This window comes from Lycium barbarum, chromosome 7, assembly GCF_019175385.1.
Source record: "Lycium barbarum isolate Lr01 chromosome 7, ASM1917538v2, whole genome shotgun sequence".
In the NCBI taxonomy this organism is placed as follows: domain Eukaryota; kingdom Viridiplantae; phylum Streptophyta; class Magnoliopsida; order Solanales; family Solanaceae; genus Lycium; species Lycium barbarum.
The window spans coordinates 23,432,883-23,452,590 of NC_083343.1; the positions used below are offsets into that span (position 1 = coordinate 23,432,883).

Here is a 19,708-nt window from a genome sequence, read left to right on the forward strand (position 1 = left end):
TCCAACAAGAGACAATAACATCTCATGCCATTTCCAAATACTATCTTGTAGTCTTCCATCCAAACAACTTAACCAACATGAAGTTAACCTTGAGAACAACCAACAAGATGATAAATTTACCTTGGTCAGTGGATGCAACTTGGAATCCAACTTTGGTTCATCTCACAACCATCCTTATTCACATCACAACACCATAGATGAAATAATCTTCACTAGTACTAACATTTGATGTTGAGAATGGATGTAATCACTTGGGTTTCACCCTTATGGAACTGTTATGAAAGCTTGAGAGAGAGTGGAGATGAAGTTTGGTCAAAAAATGACCAAAAATAAGTCCCAAAATGTATTTAAAAAAAGTCCAAGTCGGCCACCACCTCAAAGTACGACCAAGCATGTACAGGCCGTGCATATTGTATGCCCAAAAGTACGAGCCGTACTTTTTCATATACAGTTCGTATCTCTGCTTTGCGGCGCTTTCTTAAAACGTACACAACTTTTTGTACAAAGCTCCTATTGACAAACAGTGTGTGGTTGAAACTAGACTCGATGAACTTATATTAGATAGGTAATGCATCCCATAACTCCTCACTTACTTGGAGATACACCCACGGAAAGTTGGGCCAAATTCTGCCGTAACTTCTTATCAACGTAGGGTTTTGATGAAACTTAACCCTTTCGATTCGCTTGACCTCTAACCTCCACAAAATTTACTTAACACTTGTTAAACATGGTTTAAGTAATTGTATTAAAGATAAACTTGTTCTCCGAGTTTACATCAATTAACTTACGACATAACTTAGCGTTCGAAAGTACGAGGTGTAACACAGTCTGTTAATTGAAATGATTAAAGGGAATTTTACATAGTTTGGGCGTTGAACATAAATCTTCGGTGAATATGTATTATGATATTCAAGCGACATTATATATTGCACGAAATTCGGTGTTTCATGAATGAACTAAACACATTGAAGTCGATTATTACTATGTCCAGGACGCAATCGCATTCGGTATAATACCTCCCAATCATGTGTCAACCAGTAAGCAATTGCCCGATGTGTTTACAAAGGCTTTGGGCAAATCGCAGCATCAATATTTGCTTAACAAGTTGGGCATTCGAGACCCTCATGCTCCAACTTGAGGGGGGTATTGAGACCGGGTCACGTTGGTGAGTCGGTGAATCCCTACGTCGGTGAGAACTCTATTCTAGTCTAATTGTAATATGTTTGTCTATTTATGATGAATTTGTAATTATAATAATGTAGGATTTTTAGTTCTATTAGAATGTAGTTACCTTATTAGACTAGGATAAGGAGGACCTTACTTGTATAAGGAGATCATTATGATGAATACGAAGTAGAAAGAATTCTCTCACTGTTCTTGTCTCTCTAGATTTTCGTCCCTGTCTCAATTTTAACACATACTCTTCCCACTTTTGGTTATAAAGATACTCATGATTTTGAGTCTGACTTCTCACTTATTTCAAAGAAAACTGCAGTTTTTATTTTCAAACTCTCTTTCAATCAGATTTTTCATTGGATGTTTGGAACAATATGTTATTCATGAAAATATAATTTTTTTCAAATTTAGACTAGATGTCTACTGTTCTTTTTAGGTTCATGCCAAAAACATTGTTCTATTTATATGCGATACTCACATAAAATCACATGGCATGGACAAACTATTTTTTCAAAAAGAAATATAGCACTACGTCACAAACGCTACAAGAAGCCGAAAGATAACCCAAGACTTTCTCTAAAGTTGAGCACGAAGTTTTTAAAAACCGCTGGTTCGTTTGGCGAGTTTCATCTTTCGAATTTGGAGCAGTACCTGTTTCATTTATTTTTATAAAATTAAGACGTCTGATTTTGATGCACATTTTATTAAGATGTTTGAATTTAATTATACTTCTAAATATATTTTAAGATTTAGCTATAAAATAATTAAGGTGGTTTGTTTTCTCATCATTTAAATAAATAAGATTTCTATTTATTTAAAAAGTATTAATATAAAATTTAAATCAAATACTAAATTACTTTGATATTGTATTAATAAAATATATTTTTTTTCAAAATTATATGACAATTGGCGTGGTGACAACTAGTGGTATTGGTTGTCGGTGCCGAATGAGGATCGCAGGTAGTAGTTAGTGGTGATGGTGACTAAATAGTGATTAATATAGTGGTTGTTGATCGTGGTAGTTGGTGGTGACAACTAACAATGTGGTGGATGATAGTAATAGTTAATGGTGGTGGTGAATGATGAGAGTGATTGACGATATATAGTGACGACTGATGGTGTTGATTATAATAATGTTTGGTGGGGATGATCATAAATGGTGGTTAATGGCGGTGACGGCTGACTGTGGTGATTAGCGTTGATAGCGGTTGTAATTGAGAATAGTGATTGTGGGTGATGGATCATTTTAGTTGATAATAGTGGGCAATGATCGTGGTTTACATGAAAAGTGAATGGAGCAGTGGTGAACTACCAATTTTATAAAAATTAATAAATAGATGATTTAATGATAGTAAGACTTTTTAGTGGATCTTAATCATTCATGTTTATGATCAGACCCATTAGGTGACTGTAAAGGGAAAAAATGCACTTAATAATAATTTAGATTCAAACCTAAAAATAAACAGAGATTAAGATTCATTAATTCATTAGTTTTCATGTAAAGTCTTATTTGATTTCGTATATTTTTTTATTGGTCTATTTAAAAAGGAATATATGTTTATATTTGAAAATAATTGACTACAAAACTTGTTAATTTTTATTTTACCTTAATAAGAAGTTTTTATAACCACATAAATATTACATGTTTAAAATTATAATTTTTTAAAAATTTTATAATCACACAACTGACACAAGTTATAACATGTTTAAGACCAAAAATTTTAAGAATATTCATTTCTTATTTATATTTTAAATCAAGTTAAACCATATCAACTAAATAGAACAGAAAGTGCATTAAGTTTAAAACATAACGACAATAGAGGTTGTTATAATCATTTCGATTTGACAGCTACTATGGAATCCTCTACACTATGTTGTCTAATTGAATACTCCTAATAGAAATTGGAACAAAATGAGTAAGAAAGTTGTAGAATTATTAGCAGTAGAACCCACTCAATAAATAAGTACAGTTAGGTTGAAATAAAGCAAAGGCCCCAAGTAGAGACAAGTGCTTTGTGAATCTACAGTTGAAAATTAGTAAAGATAGTACAATCTGTTAAGATGATGCTATGACAAAGAAATGAGATAATTAAAGGCCAGACAAATCTAATGGAATCTCATGAAACACTTGAGCCAGTTTGGCAAATTTTAACTGAAAATAAATAAGTACAACATGTGGACAATTTTTTAGTTAGCAAAAATGCAGTTTCTTTTCTTATTTTTGAATTGCAAGTGTATTTGGGCATCACCTGTCAATATTGTCTACTTCTATTTGGGAATCTTGCCAAACTTTGGATTCATGAGATCAGGTGATAGTACTTTGAAGAAGTACAGGTTGTATAAGGCGTAAACTTTGAGCATATACAGTCAAACTTCTTTATAATAATGTCATTTGTCTAAATATATAGTATATATTTTAACTGTTATAGCAAAATTTATAGAAAACATATAATATTATATAACTTAAAAATCAATTCTAAAGAAAATTTGGACATTATATAATTAAATATTATTATAGAGGATTAGTGTTATAAAAAAAATCTTTAACTATACAAAGACTTAGGATGTGTTTGGTATGAAGGAAAATGTTTTTCATGAAAATTAGTGAGTTTCTTACTTATTTTTTTTGTGTTCGATACGTAAGCAAAAAATATTGTCCTAAAGGCATGTGTATATAATCTAGACAAATACTAGGAAAGGTGGAGGTACATTATAGGGCGGTGAGAATTGGGACTTCGGAGGTGGGGTGAAGATGAGATGCGCTAGAGGGTGGAGAGAACACCAGCAATGTGGAATGCCACTTGTGAAACATATTTTTCTTACTTCCACCAGGGAAGTAACTACGTCATTTTTAATGAACATGTTTTTCTAGAAAAAATATTTTCCAAGAATTTTTTACGAATTGAACATGAAAATTTTGAAAAACACTTTCCTCCATACCGAACACACTCCTATACTAATACTCTATAGAATTTCATCCCTTCAAACTAATAGAAAAACTTCCCCTCACCTCATGTGAGTATCAAGTTGATGAATTTAGTCGACACTGCATGCAAGTAAGAAAATTCTCACTAATACTCCTTATATATCTCAAGAAATGACATAGTTCGAACGGCCAGAATCAGAACAACTATTTTTTGGTGCGTAACCAGAAATTATCTTAATGAAATTCACATAGTAAAAATTATATAAAAAGTATTGCAAGTTAATAATATTTTTCTATAGCAAAGTATTTAGAAATCATTATAAAAGATGGCAGTCAAAGTTAAAAGTATTAAAAAAATTGATCAGAAAATATTTGTCATCGTCCAAATATATGATCTAACATTATCAATTTCGAGTGTTTTCAAGTTTCAATTAATTATATACTTAAGCATAGGAAAAGAAAAACTAGTACTGTATAAGCTAAGAAAATTCTAAGTGCTTGATTGCAAATAAAGTTGGGTAACTTTAGAATTGTATTGGACTTACAAACATTATCAAAAAGTCAGGATAAGAATATGACACATATTTTATCTCATTCATCGTTCAATCTTTATCAAAGATGTATCGAGCTGCATGTATAACTCCTTTATATCTCTTTTTTTCTTATCTTCCTCTTTTTTGCTAACAATAATTTTGGACGAGGAGCTTAATATGCTACTCCCTCAGTTTTAAATTATTTGTCCTTGCATGTTTCTTAAGATAATATTAATTATGAGAGATTTTAAATTATTTTATTTTTATTTATGTCTGAAGATATAATTTATCAACATTAAATATTACTCTATTTAGGCGTCATCTTCCATAATTGAAGTGTGTGTAGTTTTCACGAACAATTACAACTAGAGATAAAATGAAAAAGAATAATTAATTCTATCTTTAACTTCTAAAATAGCAAATAATATTGTGACAATTATTTTTAAAAATCAGGACAAATAATTTGAAATAGGAAACTACTGAGACCTCTGAAAGGAAAAAAACATGAGCATAATAAATAAATTTTAAAACTTCCAAAGCTGTTGCAATTATTTGGGTGACTTGATTAATTCCTTCTGAATATTTAGATAATTAATTATTCGAACCGATTGTACAGAAAGTAAAATTGATATACATTAGATTTACCACAACCCTCTGAATCTGATCGGAAAATACCAGATTCGCAGAGTCACTTGAAATTTGGATTCTATAGAATCCAACCAAATAAAGGAAAATATGACAAATCCCAACAGAAAAATCAGATTCAACCGAAAAAATAGGAACAACACCAACATTTTTTGAAATCCTAAAGTCAATATGAATATTACATTAACTCGAGCTACTTTTTTTTGTTTTTCACCATCATCTTAATAATGATAATAATATAATTACAATCACCAGCCTCTCCGACTCTGTCACCACCACCAGACCAAATATTAATTGTCTGGGGAAAATAGCACCAAAAAAAAAAAAAATCACCCACATCTCATTGGAACCCAGCAAACCTTCAGAAAAGTAAATTCTGGGTTTAAGGATGGTTTAAATATAAGAAGAAAAAAAACCTAAAAAAGATGAAAAAAGAACTACCTAGAAATCTCCAAAGGTCAGGTAGCCATGGACCACATTTTACCAATCCACTACCATTTACAGTTATTTTAAGGAAAAAAAAACTAACCCTAGAGCTTACTCCTTCAAGAACCGGACCGGACATTGTCAGAACAAAAATACCGTGTTAAACCTAGCATTTTTTTCATAACCGTGTTGTCCCGACCACTTTACGCGCACCTCCACTAATTCTACGAGTTAAACCCTAGCATTTTCTTGATAACCGTGAACTCACCTCGACTAATTCCGCGAATTAAACCCTAGCATTCTGCAAGAGAGGAGCAATTCCATGTGAAGCAGCTTCTTTACAAGACTGATCTAAAGATTCAAAGCCCACTTCACTAATCATCTTAACAACCTCATCTAAACCTAAACAACCGAACCGTTCCTCATCCCGGTCCAACAACCTTAATATCTCCGAAAAGTAGTCAACTTCACATGGCAAAACTAAACCGCCGGTTCTTTGATACCCAAACTCCTCTTCTGCCTTATCGAGTAGTGAAATGAATATGGGTAGGTTCAAGAACCGGGTTGGGATAACGAACCGGGTTTTTTCTGGACCTATGTAAACTGCTAAGGAACCTGAAGGTGTACGCCGGTTCGAACCGGACAAGGCCGGTTCATCTGAATCGGATGAGGAGTAGGAAAGGATGGTGGTGTGGCGTTTAAGGGATTTGTTTTTCCAACGTTTGACTACTTGTTTTAGTCGTACTATTTGAGTAATCATGTTCACTTTCTTGATTGTGGAAGCCATTGATGATGAGCTTTAATTTGCTCTTTTTTATGAAAAGAGAGATATGAGAGTGAGTGAGGAAGAGAGGGATCTTTGAAGGGGAGGAGTGTTGGAGACTTATAGAGGGAAATTAAAGACCCAGGTGGCTATAGGAGAGAAGGGGTGGTGGGGTTTAGTGGGGCAGGGCGTATGTGGAAAATGTTGTACAAAATTCTATTGAGTTGCAATTTAAAATCTAGCGCTCTCCCGTTTTCATTTGAATTGTTTAACTAGGCACAAACTTCAAGAAAGAAAGAAATTTTTTTGTAATTTGTAATTTAAAATAAGTCATAAATATTTGTGTGACTGTAAATCATTTCATTAAGAGTAAAAGAGAAATTTTAAATTAAATTATTTATAAATATAAAAATATATCATTTTTTAGGACAAATTAAAAATAAAAGGATATCACATAAATTGGAATAAAAAAAAGATTTGTTAGAGGATTTGAAATTTTAAAAATTACTAATGATATGAAATTGAGGTTGAAATTTTGTGGAGATTTCATGAACAAACATTGATTTCAAAGTAAAACTTGAAATTCGGGTTCTAAATCCCATGACCAAATGCCTACTGGTGGAGGGAAATTAAAGGCGTGAGGTGGCTACAGGAGAATAGGGGTGGTGAGGCTTAGGTGGAGTAGGGGTATGCGGAAAAAGGTGTACTACTAAATTCCATTGAGTTGTTTTCCTCTTTTACTTACTTTCTCCGTCCAAAAGATTATTTTAGTTTAATTTAATATAAAATTTAAAAAATAAAAGAAAATTTTTGAAATGTCTAATTCAAAATAAATCTTAATATTTGTGTGATTATAAATTAATTCATAAAATTAAATTATTTTTAAATATAAAAATGTGTCAATTTTTTTTTAACAAACTAATAAAAAAAAGGAGATAATTTTGTAGGAGGACTATTTGATTTGACCAAGATAGCCTTCCAAACATCTTACCTTACTAAAATCGTGAACTAGTGAGGGCCAAGGAGTTGTTCGGTTTATCATGCGACTCCCTTGTTAGGTTTTGTTTGGTCGCAGGTTAGAGTTATGCAGGTATTAATATTGCAGAGATTAGTTATAAGAAAATTTATTTACTATTTATGTAGAAATTAATTTTGCAACGCTTAGTTATTCTATTTTATATCCTGCATAAAGTAATACATATATTTGTTCTCATAACACTTATATATATTAGTTATGTACGTTTTTAAATTTTAAATCAAACACCGTATTAGATGCGTTGAGTATTACACATAGCAAAAGAATGCTACCAAATATGGTAGTATTATTTAAACAAGGATTTTTTTTTTTTTTTTGGTAACCAATGTAAATTACCATTAACAAAAACAAACCATTTACATCTAAAGAACACTTAATCTCCTAATCACCTTCCAGGAAGGGTATTAAGAGAGTTAAGCCTCCAACAGAACTCTAGTTACATGAAAATCCCTGCATCAACCATCTACTTTTATAAGCCTTCCTAGACATTTTTACTAACTCAAGTCTATCTACATATTCCTTCTTTAACTGTATCACTGTTGTATCTGTATCTACACTTATTCCTTTAAAGATTCTCTAGTTCCTTGCTCTCCAAACATGATAGATCACTTCTCCAAACAAAGTTGCTACCAGTTCCTTTTGAAACTGCTTCCAATGCTTGTTCCTGATTCTACACAAGCTTTGCTTCACTGTTCCTGTTGGAATTCTTATCCGGGACCATTATGTCACTGCTGTTGTGACTCTTCTTGTCCATTCACAATATGCAAATAAGTGCTCATGAGTTTCCTCCACCACTCTATCACATAAACAACAAGTGTCATCCTCCACCTGTATATTCAACCTTTTAAGCCTCTCTTTAGTTAGCAGCCTGTCTTGCATTGCTAACTAAAGTGTAAACCTGTGTTTAGGCTGTGCAACTCTCGTCCAAATTAACTCAGCTACTCTCAGCCTGGTAAGTTTCCCTTGCAATGCATTGTAGCTTTGAGTAATTGAGTACTTCCCACTAGTTGTCAACAAATAAGCACTTGCTGAATACCAAACCTGCATTTCTACTTTTAAAGCATCAATCTTCTTCCAATACCAACTTAAGTCCTGTTGTGGTACATGAGTCCAGATATCATCAATCGTTTTCATATACAGTTCATGCACCCATCTTATCCATAGCACATCCTTATTCATGGTTAATTGCCATAGCAACTTCCCCACAGAAGCCATATTCCACAGTCTACTTCCTTTGACATTCAAACCTCCAAATTTCTTAGGATAACAGACCTGTTCCCATGCTACCAGAGAGACTTTCCTTGTTTCCTCAGAACTACCCCACAAATAAGCCCTACATATCTTGTCCACCTCTTTGATCACACACTGAGGTAATATGAACATAGAGCACCAGAAACTCTAGATTGAAAATAATACAACATTTATTATCTGTAGCCTTCCTGCATAGGATAACTATCTAGAGTAGGCACTAGTAATCCTTGTTGTAATTTTCTCTATCAACTGCTTGCACTCCATTTCACTCCATCTCTTTGAATTTAATGGCATTCCAAGATACCTTATGGGAAATGTGCCCAAAAAAAAATCCTGTCTTTAGTAACAGTTGCTCCTTGGTCTGGCCATCCACCCCTGCTATAAATAGATTTGATTTATCCATGTTTGCTTGCAACCCTGTCATATCACTAAAGTGTGTTAATTCTTCCATAACTTTGGACACTGAGTTTATATCTCCTTTAACAAATATCATGAGGTCATCAGCAAATATCAAGTGGGTTAATTTCAGCTTCTTGCACATTGGGTGGTATTGGAAATCAGGTAATTCTCCCATACACTTCAAAGTTCTAGACAAATACTCCATTACTAGCACAAACAGTAAAGGTGAATTGGGTCACCTTGTCGAAGTCCCCTCTTACCAGCAAAGAACCCATGCCCTTCACCATTGACTTTAACTGTGAACATTGGGGAAGTTACACATGTCATTATCAGATGAATGAAGCTGCTAGGAAATTCATGCCCCTTCAGTGCCTCCTCCAAGAACTCCCAACTCACCATGTCATAGGCCTTCCTCAAATCAATTTCAGTAAGCATCTTGGTGTAGTTTTCCTATTATAATGTCTGAGAATATCATGACATATGAGGACATTGTGCAACATGGATCTGCCCTGAACAAATGCAGACTAATTGTCTGCTATAATAACTTGTATATCACCCTTCAGTCTTAGACATATCACCTTTGAAATGCACTTGTACATTACATTATAGCAAGAAATGGGCCTAAACTGACTTGCAAACTTTGGACTGCTGACCTTAGGGATCAGAGCAATATTAGTTGCATTTAACTGCTTCAACAGTTTTCCATTTGTTAGAAACTCCAAAACTGCTTGCACAACATCATTACCCAATACTTCCCAGGCTGTTTTGAAAAAAGCACTTACATAACCATCTGGCCCGGGGTTTTTATTGCTGTTAATCTGAAATATTGTCGTTTTCACATCTTTTTCAGTATATGGTAGCAGAAGTTGAATCTGGTGCTCCTCAGATAATAATGCTTCATTCCTGAGGAAACTTCTAAAAGCTGGCACCCTCACCTCAGTCTTCCTCCCAAGTAAATCCTTATAGTAATCTACAAACAAACCATCTATCTCATTAGCATTTGAGTGCCAATTTCCTTGATGATCCTTGAGTTGTGTTATTGCCTGTTTCAGCCTTTTGTGTTTGATGACTAAATAAAAGTATTGAGTGTTATCATCTCCCAGCTATATCCAAGATGCCTTACTCTTCTGCTGTAAAAACATCTCTGCAAGGTATGAAGATTGCCTAAACTTTGCTGATTTCTCCTTCTCATCCTGCTGAAGTAAGGGATTCAAAGGGTCAGCCTGCAAAGCCCTTTGTGCTCTGTACAATACCTCTCTATCATCATTGGATTTTGTAACAATGTTCCTGAAAAATTGAGAGTTTAGTTTTTTGAGATCTTGCTTCAGTGACTTCAACTTCCTCATCACCTTCCACATACTACACCCTTGTACATTAAGATCCCACCCCTTCCTCACAGTGTCTATGAAAGAAGGATGCTTCCCCCAGACATTGCAGTACTGAAACGCTCTTTTCCTTCTTGTATTTTGACCATCCAATGTGAACTTAATGGGGCAGTGATCACTGATTCCTTCTAGCAATTTAACAACACTACATGAAGACATGTTGGTAAGCCAGGCAGAATGAATAAAAGTCCAGTCTCCAGTCTATCTTTGAATATACCCTTGGTGAACTATTATCATTCTAAGTGTATTTTTGCCCATGTATTTTGGCCCCTGATGTGGTACTTCAATAAGGCCACAAGTATCCAAACAATCTTGAAATTAGGCAACCTCAGTCCATGTGACCGGATTTCCACCCAATCTATCTTCATTTTTGAGTACTGAGTTAAAATTTCCCAATACTAACCAGGGAGTAACACACCCCATACTTTGATTTACAAGCAACTCCCACAATTCTCTTCTACCTTCCTTCGTATTGTAAGCATATATCACAGAGAGAATATATTTGAGCTGCAGAGGAATATAAAACACTTCACAAGTAATAACCTGTGATGTTGAAGCAATATGTACTACTTTATAAAAATCAGGTCTCCACACCAACTACTACTCTTCCATTGTAATGAGATTCCAGGTTTGTAATGTACTCCCATCCTCCAAACATTCTTTTAGCAACTTCTTCAATTTTATTACTCTTTATTTTATTTTCTAGCAATCCCATCATGCCTACTTGCTTACTATTGCAAAGGAGTTTAGCCTCCTTTTGCTTATTAGGGGCATTCAGGCCCCTCACATTCCAACATATCATGTTAACCATTCCCTTTTTGAGGAATGGTATTTCCTCCCATATTGTCAACTCCTTCTTGCCCTGACTCAAGTTGTTGCAGTACTTGATAGGTGTTCTGGCTTGTTTCCTGTGTTTGTGACTTCCCTGGGGCTCTGCTTGGGTTCAGTGGAGTAACCCAAGCTGTTAAGACCTGCTTCTTGCCTGTCCTTTGGTTCTGACCTTGTTGTGCTGTCCTCATGTTTGGATTAGAAGGTGTTTTTGGTGTCACTGCTCTCAGAGGCACTGTAACACTGGTTGCTACATCTGCTACTGCTAGTTTGTTTTGAGCATGTACTGGTTTTTGTGGAGCTGCATCGACTGGTGGTTTTTGTGGAGCTGCATCTGTCATTTCCTTGTCAACCTGCACAACTGTTGGTTTCTTTGGCTTTGGGGCATTCTTCCTCCTACATTCCCCTTCTGAATGCCCATATTTTTGACATAAATTACATAATGTGGGCTTCCAATCATACATGACTTTTTGTTCCACAATTGTATCCCTTTCATTCCTGAATAGTATGGTGTCTGGTAGTTTTGCACCCATCTTTACTTCCACTAACAGCCTTGCAAAGTGCAAACCTCTTTTCTTCTCAGTGTTTTGATCTACCATAAGTGGCTTGCCCACTAGACTTCCCAATTTACTCAGTCCCTTTACACTCCAGTATTTAAAGTCCAATCCTGGCAATTTTATCCATATTGGAACTGTATATAGCTCATCTCTAGTGAATTCCATATCAGAATCTCATGATTTCACTATGAACGGTTTGTTGTCAAAGTGGTAAATCCCCCTTGCAATACTGCATTTTCCCCTCTGCTGTTTCAAATCTAACTAACATAATGCCATTTTTCAGCATAGACACCTTGTTAATACAATACTTCGCAAAAATTCTCTGTATGTAGCCATTAAGCACGTCAAATGGAGGATGAGCACCTAGCACATAGCAAACTACTGCTGTTTTCCAATATATTATCTCCGATTCAATATCATCAAAATCAATTTCAGTTATAGGAGTGTCACCCTACATTTCAGGAGCAACATAATCCAACTTAAAGCCTGCATTAGATACCTTATTAATATCAAAGTTATCCCAAATTGAACCCGTCGGAGTTTCAATTTCCTTCTCATCCGCCCATGATTTAACGCCACTATCAGGTGGAGATTGCTTACCGGAGCTAGTTGAAGCTTTGGTTGCCTCCATCCAGATTTTTGGTGCTTCCAATTTCGAGATTTCTTCCCCAATTCAAACAGGTGTAGCTTCAGTCTGTGCCGCCGATGTCAGATTCCCCGTCTCAGTTGTTACCGGTGAAACCGTTGAATCTGATTTCGCCACCGCCAGAGTAACCTCTTTTCGTTGACTTGCCTTCTTTGCCCGATTAGCCTACTCTGTGTAACTTCCTGTGCCATTTGTGCCTTCAAGGTTGGAACGCGAACTCTCTTCTCCGTGGTCGGTGCAGGTTAGTTAACATGCGCCAAGAGAGAAACGAGCCAACGCGTGAAAAACAAGGATTTAATATATGAATAACTTAACTCCTTACCAGCTACCAAACGACTTCTAAGGGCTTGTTTGGTTGATTATGCTACAATTAGTTTTAGTTAGTCGGGTATGGAAAAATAATTATGTAACAGCTAGTTAATGCAGCATACGATGTCTGTTGGTGGTATTAAAAGATATCGGTTGTGAAATTATGTACTATCAATTTATGATGTTTAAAAGTAAGATAAAAGTGTGTGTATTAATAATATACCGATCGACATGATTAATTTAAATATAAAATGCCTTTTAATAAAACCTTTATTAGTACTTAATTATTGAATAAATAATTATCACATCACAGTCCTGGTACAACTAGTATATGAACCAAACAACCCCCAAACAATTTTGCATAATATTTTCAGGTCAATGTGCAAATATCATTGCATAATATACCACACTGATGAAATTTAAAACTTTTAAAAGACAAAGTTAGGACTCGTCTCGAGACGCTATACAGCGTGAGGCAGGCTTTAATATCACAAGACTGCCTATGATTTAAGTTTTTATGTGACTGATACCTCGAAGTACACTTCACATTTTTGGCTGTCCCTCCCATGAATTAATCCTCATGCACGTGTTATGTCCAGTCATTTTCTCATTAAGATTCAAAAAAATATTCTTATTTAAATATTTGATTATTGCTTATAACCTATATATTACGTTTTCCTTATAATATAATAGTAGAAGTTATGTACATGTGCTATACGCCTAAATATTTAAATTAATTTTTGTAATATTTTATCTTTTTAATTTAAATACAATTCTATGTATTGCTCATATTCTTTTATATTATTGTCTATTTTTAGATCCTATTTTGCAAATTGTTAAAGATAAAATTTCAGGAGAATTATTGTTATGTACATGTGCTATACGCCTAAATATTTAAATTAATTTTTGTAATATTTTATCTTTTTAATTTAAATACAATTCTATGTACTGCTCATATTCTTTTATATTATTGTCTATTTTTAGATCCTATTTTGCAAAATGTTAAAGATAAAATTTCAGGAGAGTTATGTTACGTGTCGAAGACTAACACCTAGCCGGTGATAGTTAAAATGCTCGTAAGTGGTGGTTGAGCGGCTGCTTAATTAATTGAAAGATTATATATATATAAGAATAATTCGACTGAAAGTGTTGGTGAGATGGAATTCTTTTTTTTTTTTTTTTTTTTTTTTTGAACATCGGTGTGATGGAATTCACTACTAAACAACAAATTATAAAAATGTTGCTGCTCCTACTACAAGAACAAACTCACAAAATGTATAACAGTAACAATAAGAGAATAACGCAAATATATTATGAGAAATAACTAACATTGAACTGGAGAAATTTGCATTTATCTTGAGTTTGAGCAAAACAATTAACAATCTACAGAGGAAAACAATTATGGCACTATAAATGAAATTCCGACTATATTCATTCATTGTAAAAGGATCTCCACTAATATCTTCCTTCCTTATCTTCTATCATCACAATCTAATTGTGAGATTTGTATCGTATCCTAATCTACTTTATGATTCTTTAAACATATATACTAGTTTCCGTTGGTTTAATTATCAATTAGAATCTCTAAAATAAACTTCTTTTTCCATAGCTGACCGCTGGTCAAAATTCGTCCCTTAGCAATTCAAGCTATGACCTTTCGACCACTTAATTATCACTACGTAAATCTAAGGTTTATACATTAAAAAAAGGGGGGAAAAAAAGATAAAAAGCAAGCATCATCATTAATTTCAAGTATTCAAATCTTCACGTAATTGGCACTCTTCAATGTAGAACTTTATTCTTTCAAAACACAAAAACAAAAAAAAATCTAACGGAAAAAGTACAGCACTAAAGTAATCTATAGTTTCCATCTTTTTAATTATATAATTATTTGTTTTCCATAATCAAACAAATTTCATCAGTCAACAACATATATTAAGAAAAACTTTTCATTAGGTAAAAATCGAGAAGTAAATTTGTGTAGTTTTTCATCTATTTATGCAATTGTTTAAATTCTCAATATAAAGATGGAAAAGTTAAAAAAAAAGTAATAAAAAAACTCACAAATGCCAAATTAATCATAATCAGAAGAAATAATCTAATCTCAGTGGCTTAAAAAATTCCTAATTTTGGTTAGCCTGGTAAGTGGTAATACTAACTATTTCTCAATTAATTCCTAATAATGGTATATAGCACCAAAGAAGTAATTGGTTTGCACTTACTAGGACCCAACTATTTATTTATCGAAATAGTAATTTCCCAAATTAAAGTAATAGTTCATTAATTTAATTGTAAAAATACCACGTAAGAATCTGCGTTGCGTTTTAGCATTTTAGGTGGCTACTTCATTTGTTGTTCTCATCGTTTCTCCAAGCTCTTATTTAGACGTGAGATATTTGTCCATTTAAAAAATTAAAGGTCCAGATTTATTTAATTAAACGAGTGTCCTAAACCATGGTGAAAGATAGATGCTACCATTTAAGTCCATCCATATTTTGCCAACAGAATATTTATTTTTCTGAAAATTTGACACCAAGTAAAATTTCTTTACAAAACATTAAAAATATTTACGTAAAACTTGTTTTAATAATATTACAACTAGCTGTGTCAAAGCACAAAAGTATAATATATTATATGTTAAATAAACATTAATTATTGTCATCACTTTATCATAAATATCAAATATCGATATAAATTGGAGAAACTTTATAAAAAAAAAAATCCAAGTTGGATAGAAAGAACTTCTAAACAATTTGGATTTGGAAAGAAAAATCTTTTATATTATAAATAATAAGCAATGTTGGTAAATCACTTTTATCATAAAATACTAGTATTTAGGTGTCACAACCCGACTAGAGGGCCGCGACGAGCACCCGGTGCTACCCCACCCGGGCACCCCTTAACACACATTCACATAATATCTAGGCGATTCATAAATCAAGTCATGCATTCTAGTCATCAATCATATTAGTCCCGTTGGGTGACAATCATCTTGGATAGCATCATAGGCATCTATGCCACATCAAATGTACAAGGCCGACGAGGCCAACAAAATGATATACAAAACCTAGGCCGACAAGGCCAAACATATCTACCCACATACACATGTCTACGAGCCTCTAAGAAGAGTATACATATCACATGAGCGGGACAGGACCCCGCTATGCCCATAACTATATACACAAAAGAATAAGTACCCAAAAGCTATGGCTTCGAATGAAATGGAGCTCTGCTATGTAATCTCTGAGAAAGCTGCTATGGATCAAGTCTGTCTCCCTGTGCACCTGCGGGCATGACGCAGCGTCCACAAACAAAAGGACGTCAGTACGAAGAATGTACTGAGTATGTAAAGCATGATCAACATCGATATAGAAGCATAAAGAACCACATGTGAAGTAGCATAGGAGGGGGGCAATAATATCATCATCATGGCGCTTACTTGCTTTCCATAGAGACATTCCATTTCAATTGTGTATCCGCATACATACATCCATATCCGTACTTAATTACCCTCATAATCATTTACATCTCCTATACATAACATATTCGTACTCTTAATGATGTCATTTACATAGCATATACATATATATATATATATATATATATATATACAGGTATACATAGCGTACCCGACCATAGAGGTTCGGTGTTTCATACATACTTGGCCAACCAAGGCTCAAGGTTATATCTACCTGGCCCTACCAAGGCTTCAGGGTTATCCGTACCATCTGCAGATGTGTGCGCGCGTTACGTAATCATACACATACTCTATACATATTCATATACATATATTCTACCCGGCATTATAAGCTCGGGGTCCCATTGTAGCCCTTCATAGGCACATATACATATATAATAGCACATAAGCATCTTTGGCATCATTTTTCTCTCATCATCATACTATCATCACCATTATCGTTACATCTATATTATAGGCTTATTCGTCATGTGAGGAACTTAGTACAATCGTAGTGCATATCAAGCATCGTGAGCTTACTAGCTCGGAATATAAGTCATTGAAGACATCATAAGCTTATAGAGGATTAGAGGTTTGGCCAAAGAACCATGCCTTATGAAAGAAGGGTTAGCCTTACATACCTTTTCGTTGAACTATTCTACACTTGCACATACTCCTTGGATGCTCACGTTTCTACCTTCATTAAAGTCGTACTATCATTAGAATCGACAATTAGCACACATGGCTAAAGCTAGAGAAAATCGGACAGCATTTCCTTTATTTATACGACATTCCTCCATATCGTAATTCAACTTCCAAACATCAACAACACATTCACAATATCATAACAATGGCCATTAATCATCCACATTATCTAGGTTTCTCAATTCACTTTCATTTATCCATATTCATGGTCACAACACCCAACTTCGTCCATTCATTTACAATGTCTATTTCATGGTCTTAACGCCATTTATAACACATTCATGTCACAACACAACAACAATCATGATTCAATTCGAACTATTTCTCAAAACGTCACTATTCATCATTCATCACCCATTTTGCTATACTCTTCTAATGTCCAAGCATTTTAACTCTCAAATACCTCAAACAACATATAAATATCGTGAATCTTACCTTAGAAGTTGTAGGAACAAGCCTTAGTTGATAATACTCCACTTGAGCAAAAACCCTAGTTTTCCTCCATTTGGATTTCTTGACTTGAATGGCCTTTAATGGGTTTCCTTACTCTTGATTCACTTGGTTTATGTTATTGATGGCTTAAAATCCTTGAAAACTTGTATAATAAATGTAGAGAGATGTTTTAGAGAGAAGGATGAAATGTGAAAATGCTTTCATGAACTTAGTCCCTTATTAAATAACCTATCACTGATCTGTCGGGGTCCATTATACGGTCCGTATAATCGTTATACGGTCCGTATAATTGACCGTAGAACGTGCCTTTCCTTCACCCTTCACTGTGACCATTTGACGGTTCATTATACGGGCCGTAAAACTTTATACGGTCCGTATAACTGACCGTAAAATTGCACGTTGTGATGGCTTTACGGTCCATTATACGGTCCGTAAAACATTATACAGTCCGTATAATGTGCCGTAAAACTCACTAGTCCACTGAACTTGTTCTCGTCACTTCGTTGATCTCCAACCCTTATGGAACCTTCCTAACACCTGTTTAACACTTCATTAGCAATCTAAGGGACGTTATAACTCTTTCCCAAAATGCCCTTAAGTCATCATTAACCCGATACTCGTATTTCACTGGTTCATTCATTTGCGTACCAACGGAAGATTTTCCCGAGGTGTAACATTCTTCCCCCCTTAAGAACATTCGTCCTCGAATGTTAAGCACTCGGGGATTCTACAGAAATTTCGCCAGAGTTTCCCCTATAATATGGCACTACCAACCTGTCACAACAACCCATAATATCGATGCCTCACAGGGCCACAACACAATAGCATTTAAAATTTGGCCACACACACGACCCAAAAACATAAAAAGGAAATCATACATACCTTATGATTTTGACGTCTCATCTTGGCCCTCGTCCAAAGGCTGAAATAAATGTGGGTATTTGGATCGCATATTTTCTTCCGCTTCCCATGTCAATTCCTCTCGATTGTTATTTCTCCACAAAACCTTAACTGAGGCCACTTCTTTGTTTCTATGCCTCCGTACTTGCCTATCTAATATGGCAATGGGTATTTCATCATAAGTTAACTTTTCTTTCACTTGAACATCATTTACTGGGGCGATCCTCGTAGGATCTCCAACACATTTTCGAAGCATCGAGACATGGAAAACGGGATGGACTGACTCCAAATCTGGAGGTAGATCTAACTCATAGGCCACTTTGCCTATTTTGCGCACAATCTCATAAGGCCCTATATACCGGGGACTAAGCTTCCCCTTTCTGCCAAATCTCATAACGCCCTTCATGGGCGACACTTTCAAGAATACCCAATCTTTAATTTGGAACTCTAAGTCCCTTCGACGATTATCCGCATAGGACTTTTGGCGACTTTTAGCCGCTAGCAACCGATCTTGTATGAGTTTGACTTTCTCTATGGCTTGCTGGACCAAGTCTGGCCCGACCAATTTAGGCTCGCCTACCTCGAACCACCCAATTGGGGATCTACATTTTCGCCCATATAAAGCCTCATACGGTGCCATGTAAATGCTAGAATGATAACTATTATTGTAAGAAAATTCAATGAGTGGCAAATGATCATCCCAACTACCTCCAAAATCTATCATACATGCCCGTAACATATCTTCAAGAGTCTGAATAGTACGTTCGGCTTGCCCATCGGTTTGTGGGTGAAATGCCGTGCTAAAGCTCACTTTGGTCCCTAGACCCTCTTGGAAAGACGTCCAAAAATTAGTTGTAAACTAAGTTCCTCTGTCTGAGATAATCGATACTGGAACACCATGGAGTCTCACTATCTCTTTAAGGTAAAGCTTTGCATAATCTTCTGCCACGTACGTCGTTCTGACTGGTAAGAAATGAGCTGATTTAGTGAGTCTATCCACAATCACCCATATGGAATCATACTTACGTCGAGTACGGGGTAAGCCTGTAATGAAATCCATATTAATCACTTCCCACTTCCAAGTTGGGATTTCTATAGCTTGCAACAATCCGCCCGGCTTTTGGTTCTCGATTTTCACTTGTTGGCAATTAGGACATTGAGCCACAAATTCTGCGACATCTCTCTTCATCCCATTCCACCAATATACAGACTTGCGATCATGATACATTTTCGTCGCTCCGGGGTGGACAGAATAACGGGAACAATGAGTTTCTCTCAATATTTGGTGGCGTAGCCCCGCCACATCGAGAACA

General features: G+C 35.0%; 2 protein-coding genes across 2 annotated transcripts; both read right to left on the reverse strand.

Annotated features, from left to right (window-relative positions):
• Positions 1-5,411: 5,411 nt before the first annotated feature.
• LOC132602211 (protein SMALL AUXIN UP-REGULATED RNA 51-like) lies at positions 5,412-6,581 on the reverse strand. The gene has a single exon (XM_060315174.1). It carries the CDS (start codon positions 6,491-6,493, stop codon positions 5,993-5,995), a length of 501 nt encoding a protein of 166 aa, XP_060171157.1. The 5' UTR covers positions 6,494-6,581; the 3' UTR covers positions 5,412-5,992.
• A 4,762-nt stretch (positions 6,582-11,343) lies between these two features.
• On the reverse strand, positions 11,344-12,090 carry LOC132601402 (uncharacterized). Its single transcript, XM_060314486.1, has one exon. It carries the CDS (start codon positions 12,088-12,090, stop codon positions 11,344-11,346), a length of 747 nt encoding a protein of 248 aa, XP_060170469.1.
• Positions 12,091-19,708: the final 7,618 nt, after the last annotated feature.